The sequence below is a fragment of the Staurois parvus genome, unplaced genomic scaffold, assembly GCF_062004578.1.
Source record: "Staurois parvus isolate SC_StPar_1 unplaced genomic scaffold, SC_StPar_1.0 ptg000153l, whole genome shotgun sequence".
In the NCBI taxonomy this organism is placed as follows: domain Eukaryota; kingdom Metazoa; phylum Chordata; class Amphibia; order Anura; family Ranidae; genus Staurois; species Staurois parvus.
Genome location: NW_028317949.1, coordinates 20,752,641 through 20,771,894, shown reverse-complemented (window position 1 = coordinate 20,771,894; position 19,254 = coordinate 20,752,641). Strand labels below are relative to the sequence as shown.

At 38.7% G+C, this 19,254-nt stretch overlaps 1 protein-coding gene across 1 annotated transcript in view; it reads left to right on the top strand.

Moving 5' to 3' along the window:
- DROSHA (drosha ribonuclease III) overlaps positions 1-19,254 on the top strand; it is a 392,901-nt gene that overhangs the window by 72,189 nt on the left and 301,458 nt on the right. The window contains exons 7-9 of the mRNA XM_089674845.1: positions 1,904-1,984; positions 6,798-6,884; positions 10,064-10,150. Of these exons, the coding sequence (XP_089530971.1) occupies positions 1,904-1,984; positions 6,798-6,884; positions 10,064-10,150 (255 nt within the window). The remainder of the gene's footprint in view (positions 1-1,903; positions 1,985-6,797; positions 6,885-10,063; positions 10,151-19,254) is intronic.

The window sequence follows — 19,254 nt, the reverse complement described above, 5'->3', positions numbered from 1 at the left end:
GTTCTATGTTGGATTTTTGGTAGGTAGAACACACTGGGATCCTGCTGCAGGACCCTCCCTGTTGATGATAAAATGCATAGTTTTTGGTTCATGATCAAAGATCTTCTTTCCATGACTGCTCTGCAGCCTGTTTGAAGAATTTCCTCCAGATCCCTTCCCCAGTTCTTTCCTAAATCAGGTGAATGTTCTTAGCAGAGCAGCAAAGGTTCTTGCCCCTCACTCCATTTATATGATGTCCTTGTTGGATTGGGGCAGGTCAGGAGGTTTTTAGAACTATGGTCTGTATTAAGTTAGGCAGGTTCTGTAGAGTTTCTCCAAAGACACTCCTGGGTGTTTAGATGATTTTTGCTCATCCTCTTATTCTTCTGGGGTTTCCTTCCACCTCTGTGGGGTTGTGGTATATTCTTCATTCCTGCCTACCCTTGTAGAGGTACCTTTTCTGCACTCTTCTTTCTTTCAGTCAGGCTGAATTCAGGGTTGGTGCTTTTCAGTTCTCTACCAGTCTCAGGCATTTCTTAGCCATCTTTTTTGGATATTATGCTGTGACGAGGATTGGTTTCCTGGCTGGGAAAACTCATTCTTATTATGCAACCACTCTTCCTAGAATCCTAGGGGTTGGGGGTGTAAGGCCTGGGCATCTATGTGCTAACTTGTTGGTCTTCTCCCATGGATTTGTATTTTTGTCCAAAGTTCCCTCTGGGTTCTGTTTTTCCTGGGGACTTGTCCCATTGTTTTTTCTTTTTTTTTTTTGCTAGACCACATCACGTTGCTGATCTATTATTAGGTGAAGTACCTGGTTGGCGTCCAATTTTTCTCTTTGACCGTGCCAAATCCCTGCAGGTGATTGTATAAGCCAACTGTTTTTGAATTCCTGTGCCCCACAATGGATTCATGAATGCAAATTGCTTATACAGTAAATATGACAGACTCTGACAGTTCAGACTGTGCTGAGCATAACAAAATAGAGAAACAGAGGTTAGTGTCAGTGAAAACAGAATTTTATATTTTTTAATAGATCCAAACATTTGATTATATACAATTTTTAAATAAATTACAAGTTTGAAATGTCCTGTAAAAGTGTAATTTGCCTTGCTTTCTATTAGTTCCCAATCGGTCTTTTAATTTGATGGGTGGCGACACGGAAAAAAATAGGGTGCGTAAGCAGGTGGCACCAAGTTCAACATTAATGGGAAAATAGCAGTTTTAAAAATTACTTTGCCTGGGTCACTCCATCATGTTGAAATGGGATTTTAGTTATGTTTTTGTTGTCTTCTATTGATATATTTTTGATTTGCTCAAGTTTTGTGAAAGATTTACTATTAGTAAATATTAGTAAATACATAAGAGGAATAAAGGCTTTATTTAATGGCACAATTCAAAGAAAAGTGGAGTGCAGTAGCCAGAGAAGGTCAGACAGGCATTGACGTTTGTCTAGGTGTGACTGCACTAAACCTTCATTTGCTCTAGATTACTGTACATCAATGATTCTCATACTGAGTAGATTGAATTAAACACTTTCATTTCTGTGATAAGTTTTTTTTTTTTTAAATCGCATGAACGCACATATATGCATTTTCTGGAATTAACACTTTGGTCAGCCAATCAAGAGCAAGATTTATTCAAGATATGATGTCCTTTCAACATAATCACAACTGTTGATTATTATTTGTCTAAAAAAAAAAAAAAATACCAAACAAAAAAAAACCATCAATTCACTAGAAGTTAATGTCTTAGTTGTGTGATTAATAGGATTTATGTGTAATTGGTTTTTTTTTTTTGCTCCATACACCTGAAAATTCTTAATGATCCTGTTGAATATCACAGAGTGTGTTCAGCAGGGGCAGATGATATAAATTGTTGTCTGAATTATTGCTACCCATGAACACATGTTTTCTTTTGTCAGATGAATGATGGCCCCCTGTGCAAGTGCAGCGTTAAAGCCAGATGTACAGGAATCCGACACAGCTTTTATCCTGGAGAGGAGGTAAATCCAGTCCCTTGTAATTAGTTTTTGTTGCTTTAAAAAAAAAAAAAAGCCTGTGCCTCAGTCAGGTATGTTGGTGTTTTGACTGATGTATGTTTTTCATGTCACCACTCTGTGCTGCCCGTGTCACATCATTCAATCTCACTCCAGGGAAGAAACTGTTATTTATTGCTGCTATAAAACACAAAAAAACATTTATATTGTTCTGTAATGACAGAGAAATCGTATATGTATTTTTTTAAAGTAAAGGCGGAACTTTTTTAAGTTCTGGAAAGTGTGCAGAGAGAATAGAACACCTCTCAGATTTTTACAGTTGTCTGTGTCCTTGTTATGGAATTTTACCAGCTCTATCTGTCCTGTTTACTGTTATAACTGAGAGAAAGTGAAAGCAATCCCTATTTTTGGGGTGTCACTAGAGCAGAAATAAAAGGAAAAACTTCCAATGGCTTTCCCAATAGACACAGATGGAAAAACAAATAACAACAGGGGTTATATACCCCCTCCCCCTTTACCCAAAATGGAAAATAAAGTTTTACCTTTTACTTGAAATGCAGATCCAAACAACAAATGGGACCAGTAGGTGATCAGCAGCTGATTTCCAACAGACATTGCAGCTATGCCAAAGTCAGAACATCCACTCTGTGATCAATTTCAGACAGATTTTACGTGTGAAGTTACATATGAAGTCTGGCTGTAGGATTAAAATGATAGTAAACGATCACCTTGTAAAACAACCCATTCAGTTTAAAATAGAAATGAAAGGCAAAACATTTGTGTATAGATATAAAAAAATAAAGAAATATTTTTTTCCTTTTTTTTAATAAGTGATCACATTCCCTCTGTTCTCATCTGCATGAGACCTGAGGAGAAGCAACAGAACACTGATCTTCCCAGTCAGTGGCTGTATAGGGTGTGTGTGTCAGGACAAGTCTGATCATTGGAGAACACACACAGCATAGCTAGAGAACTGACCGCAGTGTGTTCTGCTTAGTGTGGTCAGTTTTTAATAGGAAAGCAGGAACACCAGGGATTTCACACAAAAGAAGCAATACAAGATTGTAAGCTCTATTGAGCAGGGCCAGCTGTTTCCTCTTGTACCAAATTGTATTGTAACTATAATGTCTGCCTTCATTTTGTAAAGCGCTGCACAAACTGTTGGCGCTATATAAATCCTGTATAATAATAATAAAAAGAAAACTGGATACATTCTCATACAAGTACATTGCACAGCAAGCACACATCAGGAATAGGAAATGTTGGATTTACATATTCTTTAACTATCTCCATGTCTCTTTAATCAAGAGTCAGATTTAAGCCTCCTTCACACAGGCCATTATGCCCAGCCATCAGATTTCTGCATTATAAATTTGTGGGTTCCTGCGGCTGGAATCGCCTGTTTGGTAGTTCAGCCTATACAAAGCAAAGACAGGCTGACAGTGGCCACAGCTGTTTGGACGTAAATGGAGCAATTAGCTGTGGTTAGGGACAGATGATTGCCCAAGACGCAAACAGCTGCCCAAACAAAATCGCTCTTGTACAGGAGTTCTTAAAGGGAATATCTGGTTGTTGCATATGTTTTATTTATTAACTGGAATAAAATGTTATAAAACATGTTGCATAGTCTGAAAGGAAAAAATTTCCGCTGTGCTGTCTAATTAAAACACCCATAATACTCTGTGACGACTTGTATTAAAGATGTATGTGTAAAACTAAATTTTTTATAAAATTGGTAAAAAAAAAAATGGATGTAAAGTATTGCTTTAATTTAAAAAAAAAAAAAAAAAAAGAATAAACGTCATTTTTACCTGCTCTGTGCAATGGTTTTGCACAGAGCAGCCTCGATCCTCCTCTTCTCGGTCCCCTGCCGGAACCCCCCAGCTCCTTCTCTTCTCTGAGTGCCATCTTAGCAAGCTGCTTGCTCTGGGGGCACTTGTGCATGTTTGCTCCCAAGCCTCAATCTGTGTGGCCATAAGACACGCAGAATGAGGCTTGGTCCCACCCCCGATCCCTCCCTCCCTAGCTGTGATTGACAGTAGCAGAGCTAGTCTCTCAGCCACTGCGGAGCCAGAGACCCGATAGACCAGCAGCTCTTGTTCACATTGCTGCATAGGGATCAGGCTCGGGTAGGTATTAGGGGGAGCTGCATACTGAAGGTTTTTACCTTCATGCATAGAAAGGTAAAAAAAACCTAAACCTTTAGAACTACTTTAAGCTGCAAAGGCATTATACAACTGAAAGGGACTGCACTGCAATTGCATGCAGTGTATGCAGTTGTAACAAAGCAACATAATGCCTCCTTGCTGCCTTTCACCCCCACTGAAAAGCAATTTAGGGAAGGGGTGATGCATTACAGCAATGCCTTGATGGAAAACGGAAGTTTTCTACAGGTATACTGTGTACCCGGCTGTTCCAGCCGTACTTTTGCGTTTCCTGTGTATGCGTTCCTGTGCAATTCCTGATGTAAGCTACCCCTAAAAGAGTATGACACACATGCTGTCAAAGGGATAAGAAGTTTGTTGTAAAATATAAATTTATACTGTAACATAAATATTTACAGTATCAAATAAAATTTTTAAATTTAAATTCTGGTTATTTTTTTGTAGTTTGCATCTCTAACGTACCGCTCCTTACCTTCTGACTCTTGTGTAAGAGATGCAGTGAATCTTCTCTAAAAACAGAGTAAGTGAGCGCTTGAATAGATATACAAATAAATAGCAGCTGTACACCAAAAAGGTACCATATAAAACCTTCAGAGACGTAGATATACAAAAGGGGGGGGGGGAGGTGCAGCGCTATACAAACTAGCAGACAATAATGAAGTTCAGAATCAAAATAAACAGTGACTGTGTGCTAATAAATAAAGCCACTGGATGGTGGCTATAAAGTGAAGGAAGTGCAAAATAAATGAAAGAGTCCAATGAAGGGGTGCTCTTAAGATCCAAGATGATCCTCCGACGTCCAATATTTGGAACCGCAAGGTGATAAGTAATGTAAAGATTGCGCACTCACCAGATACGCAATCTTTATGCGCATTTGTGTATAATATCACTGGACCTCAAACTGGTCTGGTCAGATCTGGTCAGCATGACTTTCACTGCCTGGTACTCGGATAGATGCGGCTGCTCTAGATCTGGCTGGTTCTCACCAGAACTCAAATAAACAGAGAGGGCCACATAGAGTGATATCCTTAAAGTATTTTTATTGAGTATACAGGCACAGGATAGCAGAGAAAATCAATGAATATAAAATTACTGACCCAGGTGCAAAACAAAGATGGCCGCCGGGGCCCCTCGTGGCGCCGGCAACGTGGCGCCCGACCTACTGTAGCTTTCCCTCCTTCTCTGCCCCATGTTTATGTGTGTAAAATTTGCTAACATGTCATCTTGAATACTACTTCCTTAATGAAAATCATGCTTCAGACTAAATTATGAGCAAGATGATCATGTGTAACAAAGTGACTGGCTTAAGGTTCTCAATCAGTTAATTATATGGTTTGATCAGCTGCAATATAATGTCTATAGGGCAGCCTAGAAAAGGATTAGATTAATGGGTTTTTTTGGGGGGGGGGTAATGCAACCAGATGGGTTGAAAAACTTTGTCCACTGCCAGTGTTCCCATTGAAATAACCGAACACATGAACTGTCATCCTCTTCCTTCATAGCCTAAATAGGGGAGTATGTTTTACCCTGTGTAGGATCAGACCTGGCATAGAAGGTATCACAAGGGATTTGTTTCTGATTGTAGACATTCTGAAACAAATGATGTTTATGGCCAACTTTTAAAGATATTATTAGCTTATAAATTCTGTGTAAAGACGGATATGTGATTAAGAAAAGTACAAATAGTTTATATTAAAACTACACTGTTATTGGAAACCTTTGTGCTACAAAGAATCATCTTTTATATATCACTTCCGGACTTGAAGTGGTTAATTAATTTATCAAATTCATTATCCACTTCAAATCCGGACACTGTCACCCCCTTCCAGTCCAGGCCAATTTTCAGCTTTCAGCACTATCACACTTTGCGTGACAATTACTCAGTCACACAACATTGAACCCATATGAAATTTGTATCCTTTATTTGAGACAGAGATTTTTTGGGCAGTATTTGATCACCACTGTTTTTTTTTATTTTTTGCTATATAAATGAAAAAATAATTTTTTTGCTTAGTTTTTGTTACACAATTTTGCAAATAATTTTTCTTCATGAATTTAGGCCAAAATGTATTCTGCTATATTTTTGGGTAAAAATAACTCAAAACACGGGTGTGGAAATTTTTTAAAAAACTGCTTGTCCAGGGACTAAATCGGTGTCCCAATCTACGTGTCCCTCATGACAATCTACTTTTCCTGATTAAAATACATTTTAACCAAAACCATATTTAAATCTGCTTTAAGTAATGTCTGGGGCTTTATGACGGCTTAAACGTTTAATATTTTTAACATTGGGCTGTTTTTCTCCTCTATGTAGAGTCCTGGGTTTAGTATCAGTATAAAGGAGTTTGAATAGCTTTTATGGCAAAGGCATATATTTTTTCTTCTTTCTTTGTCGAGGTGTGATTTGCTTGAAGAGCTACGAAACAATGACACAAGGTTTTATAAAGACAATGAGCCTGTTTTTATATGCTACTCTTGCATAGCTGATACATTTTTTATTTGGATAGTAAATAACAGATGTTGCTGAGATGTTTGATTTTTCTGGACAATTCAGATATTCACTAGCTGCAAAAACACAGCTTCCAAACTGTTTCTATAGTGTGAAGTAAAACCTATGTTATGCAATTTATTATAATCTTTCTTCCCTTTTCCAGTCCATCAAAGCATGCCGCCCCATGACAAACAATGCAGGTCGCCTCTTTCACTACAGGATAACTGTATCCCCGCCAACCAATTTCTTAGTAAGTACTTTGTGTTTTATAGGTTATGCTCTTTTTGTCTTAAAATAAAATCTTCTATAACACATACTCTTGTGTATTTATTATTCTTGTTCTGCCTTTGTCTGCCAATTGGTTTGCCTACTCACTGTCAATTAGAAGATACAACCTGACTGTAGACAAACACTTGCCATCATTTCTTCATGGGTTTCTGAGGAACCAAACTTTTAGTACTTTTAGTATTGGAGGATACTAACACAAAGGCAGACAGAACCTAAATTAAACTTTAGTACACATAATTGGGGTATACTAATACAAAGGCAGATAGAACTTAAATTAAACTTTTTAGTACATGAAAGTGGAGAAGACTAATATAAAGGAAGATAAACTGTACTCTAGTATCCATTGATACGTTCTAATATATAAGCAACAAGTGCTGCTCTAAGTGACGAGGTTTTGCATCTGTTAAAATGGATTAGACTGATAAATGCAGTGGAGTTCTAAATCTGGCCTGTGATTTAATGCTTTAAGTGATGTATATCATATACGTCTATAATTAGGTGTTAAAAACAGCTATCACTTGCTAATTACTAATAATCTTTCATACTGCATGTGTTAGGAACTGAACTGTAAAAGTTGTGCCCAAAAAAGGCACACAAAGTGCAAAGAACTATTCACAAGTATTGCTGTGGCCTTCCTGTTGCTGACCTTTTTTCCATTAGTTATTTATCACTCTGCCTTCTTCTGCATTGTATTCCTGTGTTTGGGTAGCCATCTTTGTAAAGGCCATAGCAGCCCTTCCTCTGTCAAAGCCTTGAGGAAGAACAACAGTGAGCGGTACGATTGTGATATCACCAAATTCTCTGAGGCTAACAGAGGCAGCAACACCTTGGATCTCACACTGCAGATTTGCAGCTGTGAAGCTGTAGGCACAAGGATTGGCTAGGCACTTTCTCATACCTTCAAATTAATTGATATTTTTCAGGAAGAATTTAAAATGAAAGGTAAATCTTTCAGGGTTTTTCTTAGGCACAATTAACATTTATAGATGTTTTTCAAAATATAGTTTAGGTAAAAAATGTTCTTAAAAATCTGAATTTACATATAATGTGAAGTGTCCATTGTGCTGGTGACAGCTGCTCTAGTAGAAATCCAAAGTCTTCTGCCCTTCTCCCATACTTCGCAGTGGTAACCTTTTGATGCTGTACAAGTTATATCTGCACTGGACTTGTGACGGGCAATTATCAAAGAGTGCCAACTATGCCCATCCTTCACTTCCATGAATGAGAAGGGATCTATGAATGGAAGAGGTGGATCTTTCATTCATCCGCCTGTCCTCAATTCATAGATCACTTTTCATTCATGGAAGCTATAGTACAGCTTCTATGAATCAAGAAGAAGGGCCAACATAGTTGGTTATCTTTTTAATTAAGCCCTGATAGGCAGGGTGAAATGCATCAGAGGGGCGTGGCTTAGGTTTTCCAGGCTGAGGCCATTCACATTCATCTCCACCTGTTGAGCTTGTGGTGCACAGTGTCTGTCATGCTTCACTGCTTTCTGGACCAAGCACAAGACACCCTTACACTGCTGTGAGACTTCAAATTCTCTACCAGCAGAGCACCTTGAGCAGCACTATAAGTGGTTATAAGATTTTGTGGGTAGGCTTTAAGATGTTAGAGGTGTTAAAGCCCAATTCCAGTGATAACATTTCAGTCCTTTTTTGGGCACTCATGGCACCAGAACAAGTAAGGTGATCAGATGTCACAAGGACAGGAGAATTTTTTTCTTTCCCATTGGAAAGATTTTCCATAACTTCTTGTCTCCTGTCCCACTATCACTGGGAAAGTAAGCTAGGATAACAATTTCCAGCCGGGCCACAGATTGCAAGAGAAGCTGACCAAGAATCTGAAACCAAAGAAAAATGTTTTTGTTGAAGTTTACTTTTTATTTAAAGTGATTCTAAAGCTTCTTATGGGGACACCCGCCAAAGAGAAGGAGCCAGGAGTGCTGGTGGGGGACCCAAGAAGAAGAGCATTAGGGCTGCTCTATGCAGAACCATTGCACAGAGCAGGTCAGTATAACATGTTTGTTATTTTTGAAAAAAAAAATATGTTTAGAAACACTTTAATTGACATACACAGCATATCAGCAGAGAATGTTAGGTTCATGGATAATCTGATTACTTAGCAATGTCCTTCTGTAGGCTGAAAGTGATTAATGCATCAATACATGTTAACTATGAAAGCCAAAGAATAAAACTTGAGACTAAAGTCACTTGTGTGCCCATTTTCAAACACTCTATAGAACATTTTGATTTGATCTGAGCTTTGAATGTAAACTGGTGACTATGACTGACATTGGTATTTTAAAAGATTCTGATTTTTCAATTTAATGGATGTTTCACCTTCTTTCCCTGGATATAAATGTAATCAAGAACCAAGAGTTATATCCTCTGCACAGTGGCAACATTTCGATGGCTGCAGAGTTTTATTTATTTGCTGATGCAGTATGAAAGGCATTTCCTCTAGACATGTATTTGTGATGTACCAAGCCATTGTGAGTTATGAGCCACGCAAAGTATTTTTGCATGCATCAAGGGAGGTAAATTCTCCACTTTCAATTGAGGATTTAACAGGTTTCTTGAATGGGCATAAAAAAGATTGATGTCTTCCTCTCTGCAATCTTATTTTTTTCTTTGTTGATTTGTGTGATGTCTGCAAATTGGCAGCTAAAATGAACCTTCCCAATTATCTCAGGGTTTTGTTTCCATGCTAATTTATTCACCAATCCCTGCTAATGGTTTGTTGATATATAGAGAGCAGGTTAAAGCGAAATTAGAATTTGTGGACAAGGTTTTATTTTTCTGCTGCTGCTCCTTAATTAACCTTTCTGCTGCCCTGAGACAGATGCTGGCAGCGGACACACTCTGTATTATAGAAAGTGTCTATCACTTACCGCATTCTTTTGATCCTTGGCCCAGCGTCTGGGCATCCACATCACCTGGAAAGAAGCCTGAAACTTTTATAGATGCATTAGTTGTAAATAGTGTGAACTACAAACGACTGATTAACATGTTTTACAACTTCCTGCCTGTTTTCTGAGAGCTTGCTGGCAACAAGTAACTTTGCAGACACCTTGAGAAATGATAATTAAAGCTCATCAAATAGCCTCATCATAATCAACAGTGTTTTTCTTTATTTTAGACTGATCGACCTACTGTTATAGAGTATGACGATCATGAATACATCTTTGAGGGATTTTCTATGTTCTCCCATTTACCCCTCACAAATGTAAGTATATTTTGCCACCTAATAAATGTTCAAGATATAGACAGTAAAAAGATTACTTTAATATGTTTTCATTGAGCATAACTTGTATATTGGGCTAGAATTAATGTATTTATCCTAAACGTATTCTGTGATGCAACATTAAAATTTTCTTTTTAATCTTTATTACGTTTTCAGCATACCAATTGTAAACAGATAATAGCAAAACATTTACCAGTGGTTGTGATACAATGAGTGAAACCTAGTATGTCAGCATAGTATCCTACAGAAAGGAATGAAAAACATGACCTATTGCATAGAGGAAGCACTATTTTAACCGCTTCCATACAGGGCACTTTTACCCCCTTCCTGCCCAGGCCATTTTTCAGGTTTCATACTTTGAATGACAATTGCGCGGTCATGCAACACTGTACCAAACCTAAAATTTTATCATTTTCTTCACACAACTAGAGCTTTCTTTTGGTGGTATCATTAACACTGGGGTTTTTTTTTTGCTAAATTAACTAAAAAAGACCAAACATATTTTTCTTTGTTTCTGTTATAAAAGTTTGCAAATAAGTAATTGTTCTTCATAAATTTAGGCCGAGATGTATTCTGCTACATGTCTTTGGTGAAAATAACCCAAATTTAAGATGTATTATTTAGTTTGTAGGAAATTTATAGAGTTCACAAACTATGGGATATATCTGAATGTTGATCAATCCTGAAGTACTGACAGCCAATCTAATTTCTTGAGGTCCAAGAATGTCAGAACAGTACAGATATCCCCCAAATGACCCCTTTTTGCAAAGTAGCCAGTCCGATGTATTTCATAGAGTTTTTTGATGTTGTGATTTTTTTTGTCATTTTTCGGAAAATGAAAAAATGTAATTATTTTCACTATTTTTTTTTTTTTTACATACTGTCACCAGTTCAGTACAGCGTCATCATATATCTGGTATGGCGGTGATCAGAACCACTGGTGACAGTACGAAAAAAAAAAATTTATAATTTTGTTTTTATTTTTTTATTTTAATTTTTTATTACATTTTTTTTTTTTTCATATTTCACTATGACCAAAGTAGTACAATGTTACCATAGTAACATTGTACTACTTTGGGGAAGTGATCAATATTTTTTTTTTCTTTACACAATTTGCTTATAGCAAAGAATTACTTTGCTATAAGCAAGCATTTACCTGAATGACATTGATTCATTCAGGTTTTTTTTTGTGCTTAGCTGTGATTTGGCCACGGCTAATCACATGACACAGCTGGGCTGTGATTGGCCCAGCTTGTGCATGTGATCACTGTGACCATTCACAGCTAGCCATACTAGTATACAATGGATGGCATGAAAGGAAGCCATCCATTGTATACAACTGTCATGTGACCTGCTGTGATTGGTCACAGCAGGTCACATGGTACCGGCAACGGGACCGGTACTCAGATCTGTCATCGGCCATGTCCGAGGTACACGGCCGGTGACAGATCGCGCCGCTGCGTGGCCCTGCGGGCATGCAAACTGCGCATGCCTGAAAGGACGTCACCCGGAGGGACGAGGGGTTTTGCAGGCCGCCATCTGGCTATAGGTCGGGCGGGAACCTGTTAAGAAGTCTAGAGCACCTGTATACCCTTGAGTATCAAAATAACTGAAAGCGATTGTAAAGGCATTCTTTTTTTTTTTTTCATTAAATAACAAATGTCTTATTTGCCTGCTCTGTGCAATGGTTTTGGACAGAGCAGGACCAATCCTCCTTCTCAGGTCCCCTTCCGTCGCTCCTGGCCCCTCCCTCCTGCCAACTGCCCCCACAGCAACCAGCTTGTTATGGGGGCACTGAGTTGCTGCTCTGTGTGTCCATTCATACACAGGCACAGCTTGACCCTGCCCCCACTCTCTCCTCATTGGTTCACTGACTATTATTGACAGCAGTAGGAGCCAATGGCTCATGCTGCTGTCTCAGCCAATAAGGAGGGAGAGATCTGGCACAGCTGAGGCTCGCGTGCACATCTCTGGATTGAGATTGGGCTCAGATAATTATAAGGGGGGGGGCTGCTGCACATAGGTTTTTTACCTTCATGTATAGCATGCATGAAGGTAAAAAAAACTTGAGCCTTTATAACCACTTGACGTGAGGGTGGGTTAGGAGGTATCCGGCCTGAAATTTAAGTTCACAGCTTCAAGTATTACGTGGGGAGAAAGTAACAGTGGGAGGGGGTGTGTCAGTAGGATGTTTTGGTAATAAAAATGGAAAGAATAAGGGAATAAGGAAGGAGGGTAGAGATGTGGAGGGATACCACACGCAGGACAATAGGACAGGAGTGGGAACTGTTATTGCTCTGAGTTTCCTCCAAACAGAGCCTTTCCGTCAGTTGAGAATGTAAAAGTGTCCCTATGGAACCAAGTGGACTTTTGCATCTCGTGTTTGTTTTGGGCTGATAGAACCAGGTCCTCCACTGCGCTCATCGTCTACTAAACGGACGGTGGAGCTTTTCCAATGGCCAGGAATACATGATTTGGCTCATTCTCATTTTTATACTTCCTCTTCCATACTTTTTATGTGTTAAATATAGAGATTATAACGGCATGTAGAGATTAGGGCACATTATAAATACTGTTGTTGTCTAATAATAATCCATCATTATGACAATATAAAAAAATATATTTGTTATAGAGACTAGGGGACATGCTCAATGACTCTTTCCTAAGAACTTTTCAGTCACATTCTGTGCATTTCACTGTAGTGTTTTCTTTGAGGTCCGATTCACACCACAAAACCTCACTCCAGATTAGTTTCTGCATGCAAATTTTTTATGCGTGTTCAGTGTATTTTTTTTCCCTTGTTTTTTTTTATTTTTTGTCCAAGGTTTCCTGTTTTTTTTTTTGTTTTTTTTCATGTAATGTGTTCTTGTATGTTTTTATGTGTTCTTCTGTGTTCCAGTACAGTTATGCATGCTGCATATTCCACACACTGGAGCTGACTGCACTGGTGTGAACTTTGCCATTGGAACCCATATAATCTACTGTCCATGCTTTTTTTTGATGCAGAAAAAAAACGCACTGGACTACATCTTGTGTGAACTGGCCCCGAATCAGCTGATTCATAGATAGCATTATAGGAAGGAACAGTAAAGCACGACCACTCTGCAGCACTGCAAATCAGGAATCAAAGCTTGCAAATATAAGGAAAGATTTATGGCTTCCTTTATGTACTTATAACTACTGATTATAAATAGAGACAAGATTTCACACATATTGATGAGATTTATTACATCAATTTGATGTCTTTTACACGTTTAAGTAAAAAAAAAAAACTGTGCATACCGGTTAGGGCCTAGTCACATCAAGCAAAAGTCCTTGTCTGCCACTCGGCTGGTTCACACCACCGTGTTGTGTGCTGAAATAAAGTACAGCACTTTTTTTCAGAGCAGCGCAGTGTGAGGCAATCCACTGCCTCGCACCATGCTTCAGCCAATAGAACTTGTGCAAATTGTGTGACATTTCGATAAAGTTCCTGAAACAAAAGACAAAAGTAAATGGTGATGTATACTTAAAGTGTCACTAAACCCACAATACAAAAATCAGTCTATATGCTGTAAAGAATCCTTGTTTCACTCGCTGTGATACCTAAGGCTTTAATCCTTCACATTGTGTAAAAAGGCTGGATGATCCTGCTGTTTTCTGATTGTCCCCTTCTTTTACTGTCCCCAATCCGTTCTTATATTTTGAATTCAGTGTCGTGTACAGTATCACCTTAAGTGTCTTGTTTCCTGGGCTATAACAAAAGCAGTTACACTTAGCAGTATGCTCATACGTGACCAGGTTAGAAGTAGAACATGCTAATTGGTCATATCACTTTGTAGTGCATTATAGGAAAATTTAACTGCTTTTGGTAATGATATCATGTTTATTTGCTACTTTTCTGCCACTGTTGAGTTGAATTGAGCCTTCTCATTCAGCCACACATTGCTGTTATGATTCATTCACAAGGGATTTTAGCATACCCTGCGATTTCCACTGGCAAATGGCAGATGTGTACAAATAGCTGACGCCGCTCAGCCCATATAATACAATGACATGCTGAAAGCGCCACAACGATTTGTAACCATTCATATATCCAACAATTACATGCAGTGATCATGGCTGGATGTATTTAGAGTTGTGGTGTATCTGACCTTACAAGTCATGAAACATGGATTCCAATTTCATATTGCTAGTCTTGGCACAACTAGCAATGTATAGGATCTGGGAAACAATCTGTGCTGCTGTGCACTGGAATCCTCATAAATTATATTTGTTTCTGACCTGATAAGATTTAAGCTTTGCTGTCTTAATGGAACTGATATCTAAAAACAAGATTTTTTTTTTTCTTTTTTTTTTTTATAGAAAAAAAAAAAGATTAATTTTAATTTAAAAGTGCAAAAATTACATCTGACATATTATGGTAAACAGGCACTATTCCTTTCCTCTAGTATTTTTTTTATTTAACAGTATTTTCAGAAAGAATTCTTTCCTTAGTGATTTTTTTTTACTATATACTTAAAGTGGTTGTAAAGCTGAAGGTACAAAACCTTATGTGTGCTGCTCCCAACACATCCTCTCCTAATACTCACCTGAGCCCCAACTCGATCCAGCGATGTGCACAAGAGCTTTGGCTGTCCCAGGTCTCTCTCAGTTCATTGGATGTGATACAGTGTGGGAGCCATTGGCTTCCACTGCTGTCAGTCACAGCCAGTGAGCCAATGAGGAGAGAGTGGGGGTGGGACAGAGCCGCAGCTCTGTCTGGGGACGCATAGAGTGGAGCTTGGGAGTGAGCACATGCCATGGCCCCCATTGGGGGCATTGGTCAAGGGGGAGGACCCAGGAGCATCGATTGCACAGATCAAGTGTTATTTAAAAAGAGAAAAACACTCAAACCTTTAGAATCACTTTAAATCTCTCACTGTCCAAAGTGAATTGTCATTTATTTTGAGATCTGATAACATTGCATGCATCATAAGATGTACTACGTCTCACTGGAGTACTTTCTTCAATTGCAATGTTAAAGGATCAGGCCATTCCTAAGTAAAAATTTATGTTGCTTGAGAGCCAGATCACCGAACAGTAAATGAATGTCTTTTGGTGGTGAGATCCCTGCCCTTAGATCCTTATATCTTGGCAGTGTTGCGCAAATCATATTATGGTTGTTGGCTTATTAATTTACATTATGTTGAATGCAGCAGGGGATCTAAAAACACTTACATTATAGGAAGAGTGAGACTTTAGGTTGAGCAGGAAAGAAGTCTGAAGATGTTGGAGAGGTCCTCAACAGATATACTGAGCCAGCATATAACTCGGTCCCCCTGTAATGTTCCTGTTGGGTGGACTGCCTTTTGTGAATTAAAAACGTTAAAGATAAGAAAAAGAAAAAAAGAAATTTGCTCTTACATGCCAGCAGGCATTTTAGCTTGTTTGGAAATCCCACCAGTAGTCTGAGGGTGGAGTTTATTGGAAATTGCAACCAGAACTAATAGGATCATTATCTAAACTTTCGCTTTCCCACCATCTCTTCCTGTTGGTCAGACGTGCTGGGTGGCTTATTGCATATAGCAGGGCTACAGGACAGCCATGCAAACTGTGATCCAGAATTTTCAGCTAGGGGGCTCTGAAGACAACTAAAAATGCATACAGGCATCTGGAGGTTCCTGCTACCCAGAATAGAAGCTATATTATCATCCATAGACAGCCTTTCAGGTACACTTTAGGGCTGGGTGAATTTTTTTCTCATACCACTGTATGTTTTAGACCATGACAAGAGGCTTCATGGAAAACTGCTGAAAACTTGGCTCCATTTTACTGCCAACACAGCAAAAACCTCTATTGATATTCAGATTGCTGATGCTTGACTACCACACAGAATAAAACTGTTCATTCCTTATACACTTTTGTGTAAATGTGTTTAGAATTTATATCATTGACCCTCCTTGATAGCTGAGCTTAAAGTGATAAACAAGCATGTCTATACTTACCTGCTGTGTACAGTGGTTTTGCACACAGCAGCATGGATCCACCTCTTCTCGGGTCCCAGGTTGGTGCTCCTGGCCCCTCCCTCCTGTTGCTATGGTGGCACCTGCCGCTTTGTGTGTCCATTCACACACAGAGCCAAGGCTTGGTCCCACCTCCTCTCTTCTCATTTACTCACTGGCTGTGATTGATAGCAGTGGGAGCTTAGGTGAGTATTAGGTGAGAGCAGGGGCGGACTGACCATTTGGAAACTCGGGCATTGCCCGAGGGCCCTGGGTCAGTAGGGGGCCCCATGAGATGCCCCTGGTACCTTTTTCATAGGCTTTTTTGAGTTTGGGAAGGACACAAGGGCCCCATGATCCCCTGTTGCCTGGGGGCCCCATGAGTTGTCAGTCCACCCCTGGGAGAGGGGCTTAAGTGAGTATTAGAGGGGGGTGCTGCACAAAGGCTTTTAACTTTCTTGCATAGAGTGCATGAAGGTAAAAAACCGTGAGCCTTTACAACCACATTAAACAAATTTATGTACGTAAACCAATCTCGACAATATTGTGACTTCAAGAATCCTATTCATATTCTTTTTAATGATCTTTTATTGTAGTTGTGTTGTGTAGTTCTATCTTTGCAATTATTTGACTGCTGGATAATTAATTTCTTCTTTTTTAATTTGCTATATATTTACAGGAGGTTTTTTTTATCATCCCTTTTGTTTTGTAGAGATCGTACTTTTTGTTCTTAATTTGTTCAGTAACTCTAGAATAGTTTAAAATATTTAGCCCATTTTTTATACTAAGCACAATTGTTACACTGTATTACTTATAGGGATTTATAGAAAAAGAATGATATTTCTGGTATTACATAATATCAGAGATTTTTAAGTGTAATACAAGCTGATTTTATTGAGTCTTGATAGTCGCAAATCAAATCCTAGTATAATTTTAATTGTTAAAGGGATGCTGCAGTTTATATTTCCAGTGAGCACATAATTTTAGTAAACATTGGTTATTGGTGAAACTTTTCAAGCATTTATTATATTTCTGATATTAAATCTGCCTATTTGTTTATTAGCTTCTATAAAAATGTCTTTATTTCACTACAGTCATGCATCATTTTGTATGTAACTGTTCGGGATCTTTGGATGGCCATACAGGATTCATTTATTTTTGTTCAACCAGTGGGTTGAATGGAAAAAAAAAAAGAAAAGCCAATTGCCCAATTCACCTATTTGAGGTGGATGGGGGAATCCTTATCACTGTGGTATTATATTGTGGCAGCGAGGGTACTTTAGAATACAAGTGTTGCTGATAGCTCTGATTGTTCGGAAGAAAAAAAAAAAAAAATCAATCGATAGATACTATTCTTTTCCAGAAGGCAAAGCATTCTATGAATGGAGGACAGGCAGATTAATGACAGGATCTGGCTCCTCTATTAACACAACTCATTCAGACTTGCAGCAGCTGGAGTTAGAGGGCCTCCACCCCCTCCCCCTCATTTTTTTTTTTTTTGTTCTTAACCCCTGTTTACCTGGTTTCGTATTCTGTTCTACACAGTTAACATACTTACCCGCAAAGCGGATCCAGCATTGTCCTTTTCCCTTTTGCCCCATGCTCAGTCCCATACTGCCATCTTCTTGCGTGAAGTCATTGGGAAACTTCTGGCTATTCTAGGTTCAGCCAGCGGCTCTCCAAATGACTCACTGCTAGGCCCGCCCCCGTCTTCTTTTCTCAATGAAAGACTATACCCCCCTGGGATATTTTATGTGCATATCCCAGGAGACACAGCGGGCAAAGTGCATGTCGTACGCCTATGCGAATGACGTGCATTGGGGTGAAGATCTACTTTAATGCCTACAGTGCTGGGAGAATAGCACTGTGGCAAGGATGTGGTGGCAGTACAGAGATTTCTACTCTATGCAGCAGCCAGCTGGACATGATACACATCAGCTCTAAAATGGATACTGCTGCTATATTGGCAGTTTCTATAACCACATTCTTATAATAAAATTCAATTTATATAGAACTAGTTCTGTTCATTTTCATTCCAAGACAATCCATAGAGAACATATGGCTATGTTCACAGTAATTATCTTTTATTTGTCTATGCATTTTAATGAATTAGCAGAGGGCCAATCAATTTACAGAGCATGTGATAATAAACATAGACATGTAGTTTGATCCCCTGTTTGCAGCAGAGTATAATTCATATAAATTAGTTTGATCATATAGAGGATTGCATGAAATTCAGGGAGATATTCTGATTATCTCTAGAGATGCTTTCTAGCCTCTGGATTCATACATTTGCTGATAAATATAAAAGATTAAACCATTTATCTTAGTAAGCAAGGACACCATAACTGCCACTGTACATTGGCATGGGGTGTCATATCATGTCATTATGTAATAAGTTGATTGCTAATCTCATCAATATCTGATCAGTTTTAGAAAAAGTACAAATTAAGATCAGTAAACTTTTTGGTCCAAAACAAACTTACCCTCATGTAGTCATTCTCATGAACGGAGAAATGTCTTATCTTAATCATACAGTACAGGACACAGGAAACAAATTCATACACCGTGGGTTATAGGTGCATACCTTCAGGTGATTGGACACTGGAAAGCTTTTGATGACACGCCCTCCTGAAGTGACTCTCCTATAACCCTACCCTACTCAGTTTTGTGTTAGTTTCTGAAGGTAATGGACCTCTTCTCTTTTGCAGAGAAATCAGTTTTACTAGTTTATTTATTTTTTATTATTGGCTTCTATTTTTTGAGTCCACATTTTATTGTCTTCTAATGCCTACACAGAAGCATTGTATCTGGATCGGTGCAACAGTGGTAAAATCTTGGGAGACATGTCCAGTGGGAAAGCTTGTAATGTTTGCTTCAGCACTAAAACCTGTATGGGCACTCACCTTGGTACTTGGTGCAGCTAGTTGAGTCAGCCGTAGAATGCTATGCCAGCTCTTAAGAACATTTTTGAGGGTATGCCCACTGTGATGGGCAAAGTCTGGACTTAATATACAGTCCAACAATGTGGACAGGTAACGCAGGTTATTTTAAAATCGTGGGTATGTTTGCAATGTGTTCACTCCACTGTTCAAACTTTTCAAACTTTCCCCTAAAATTTAA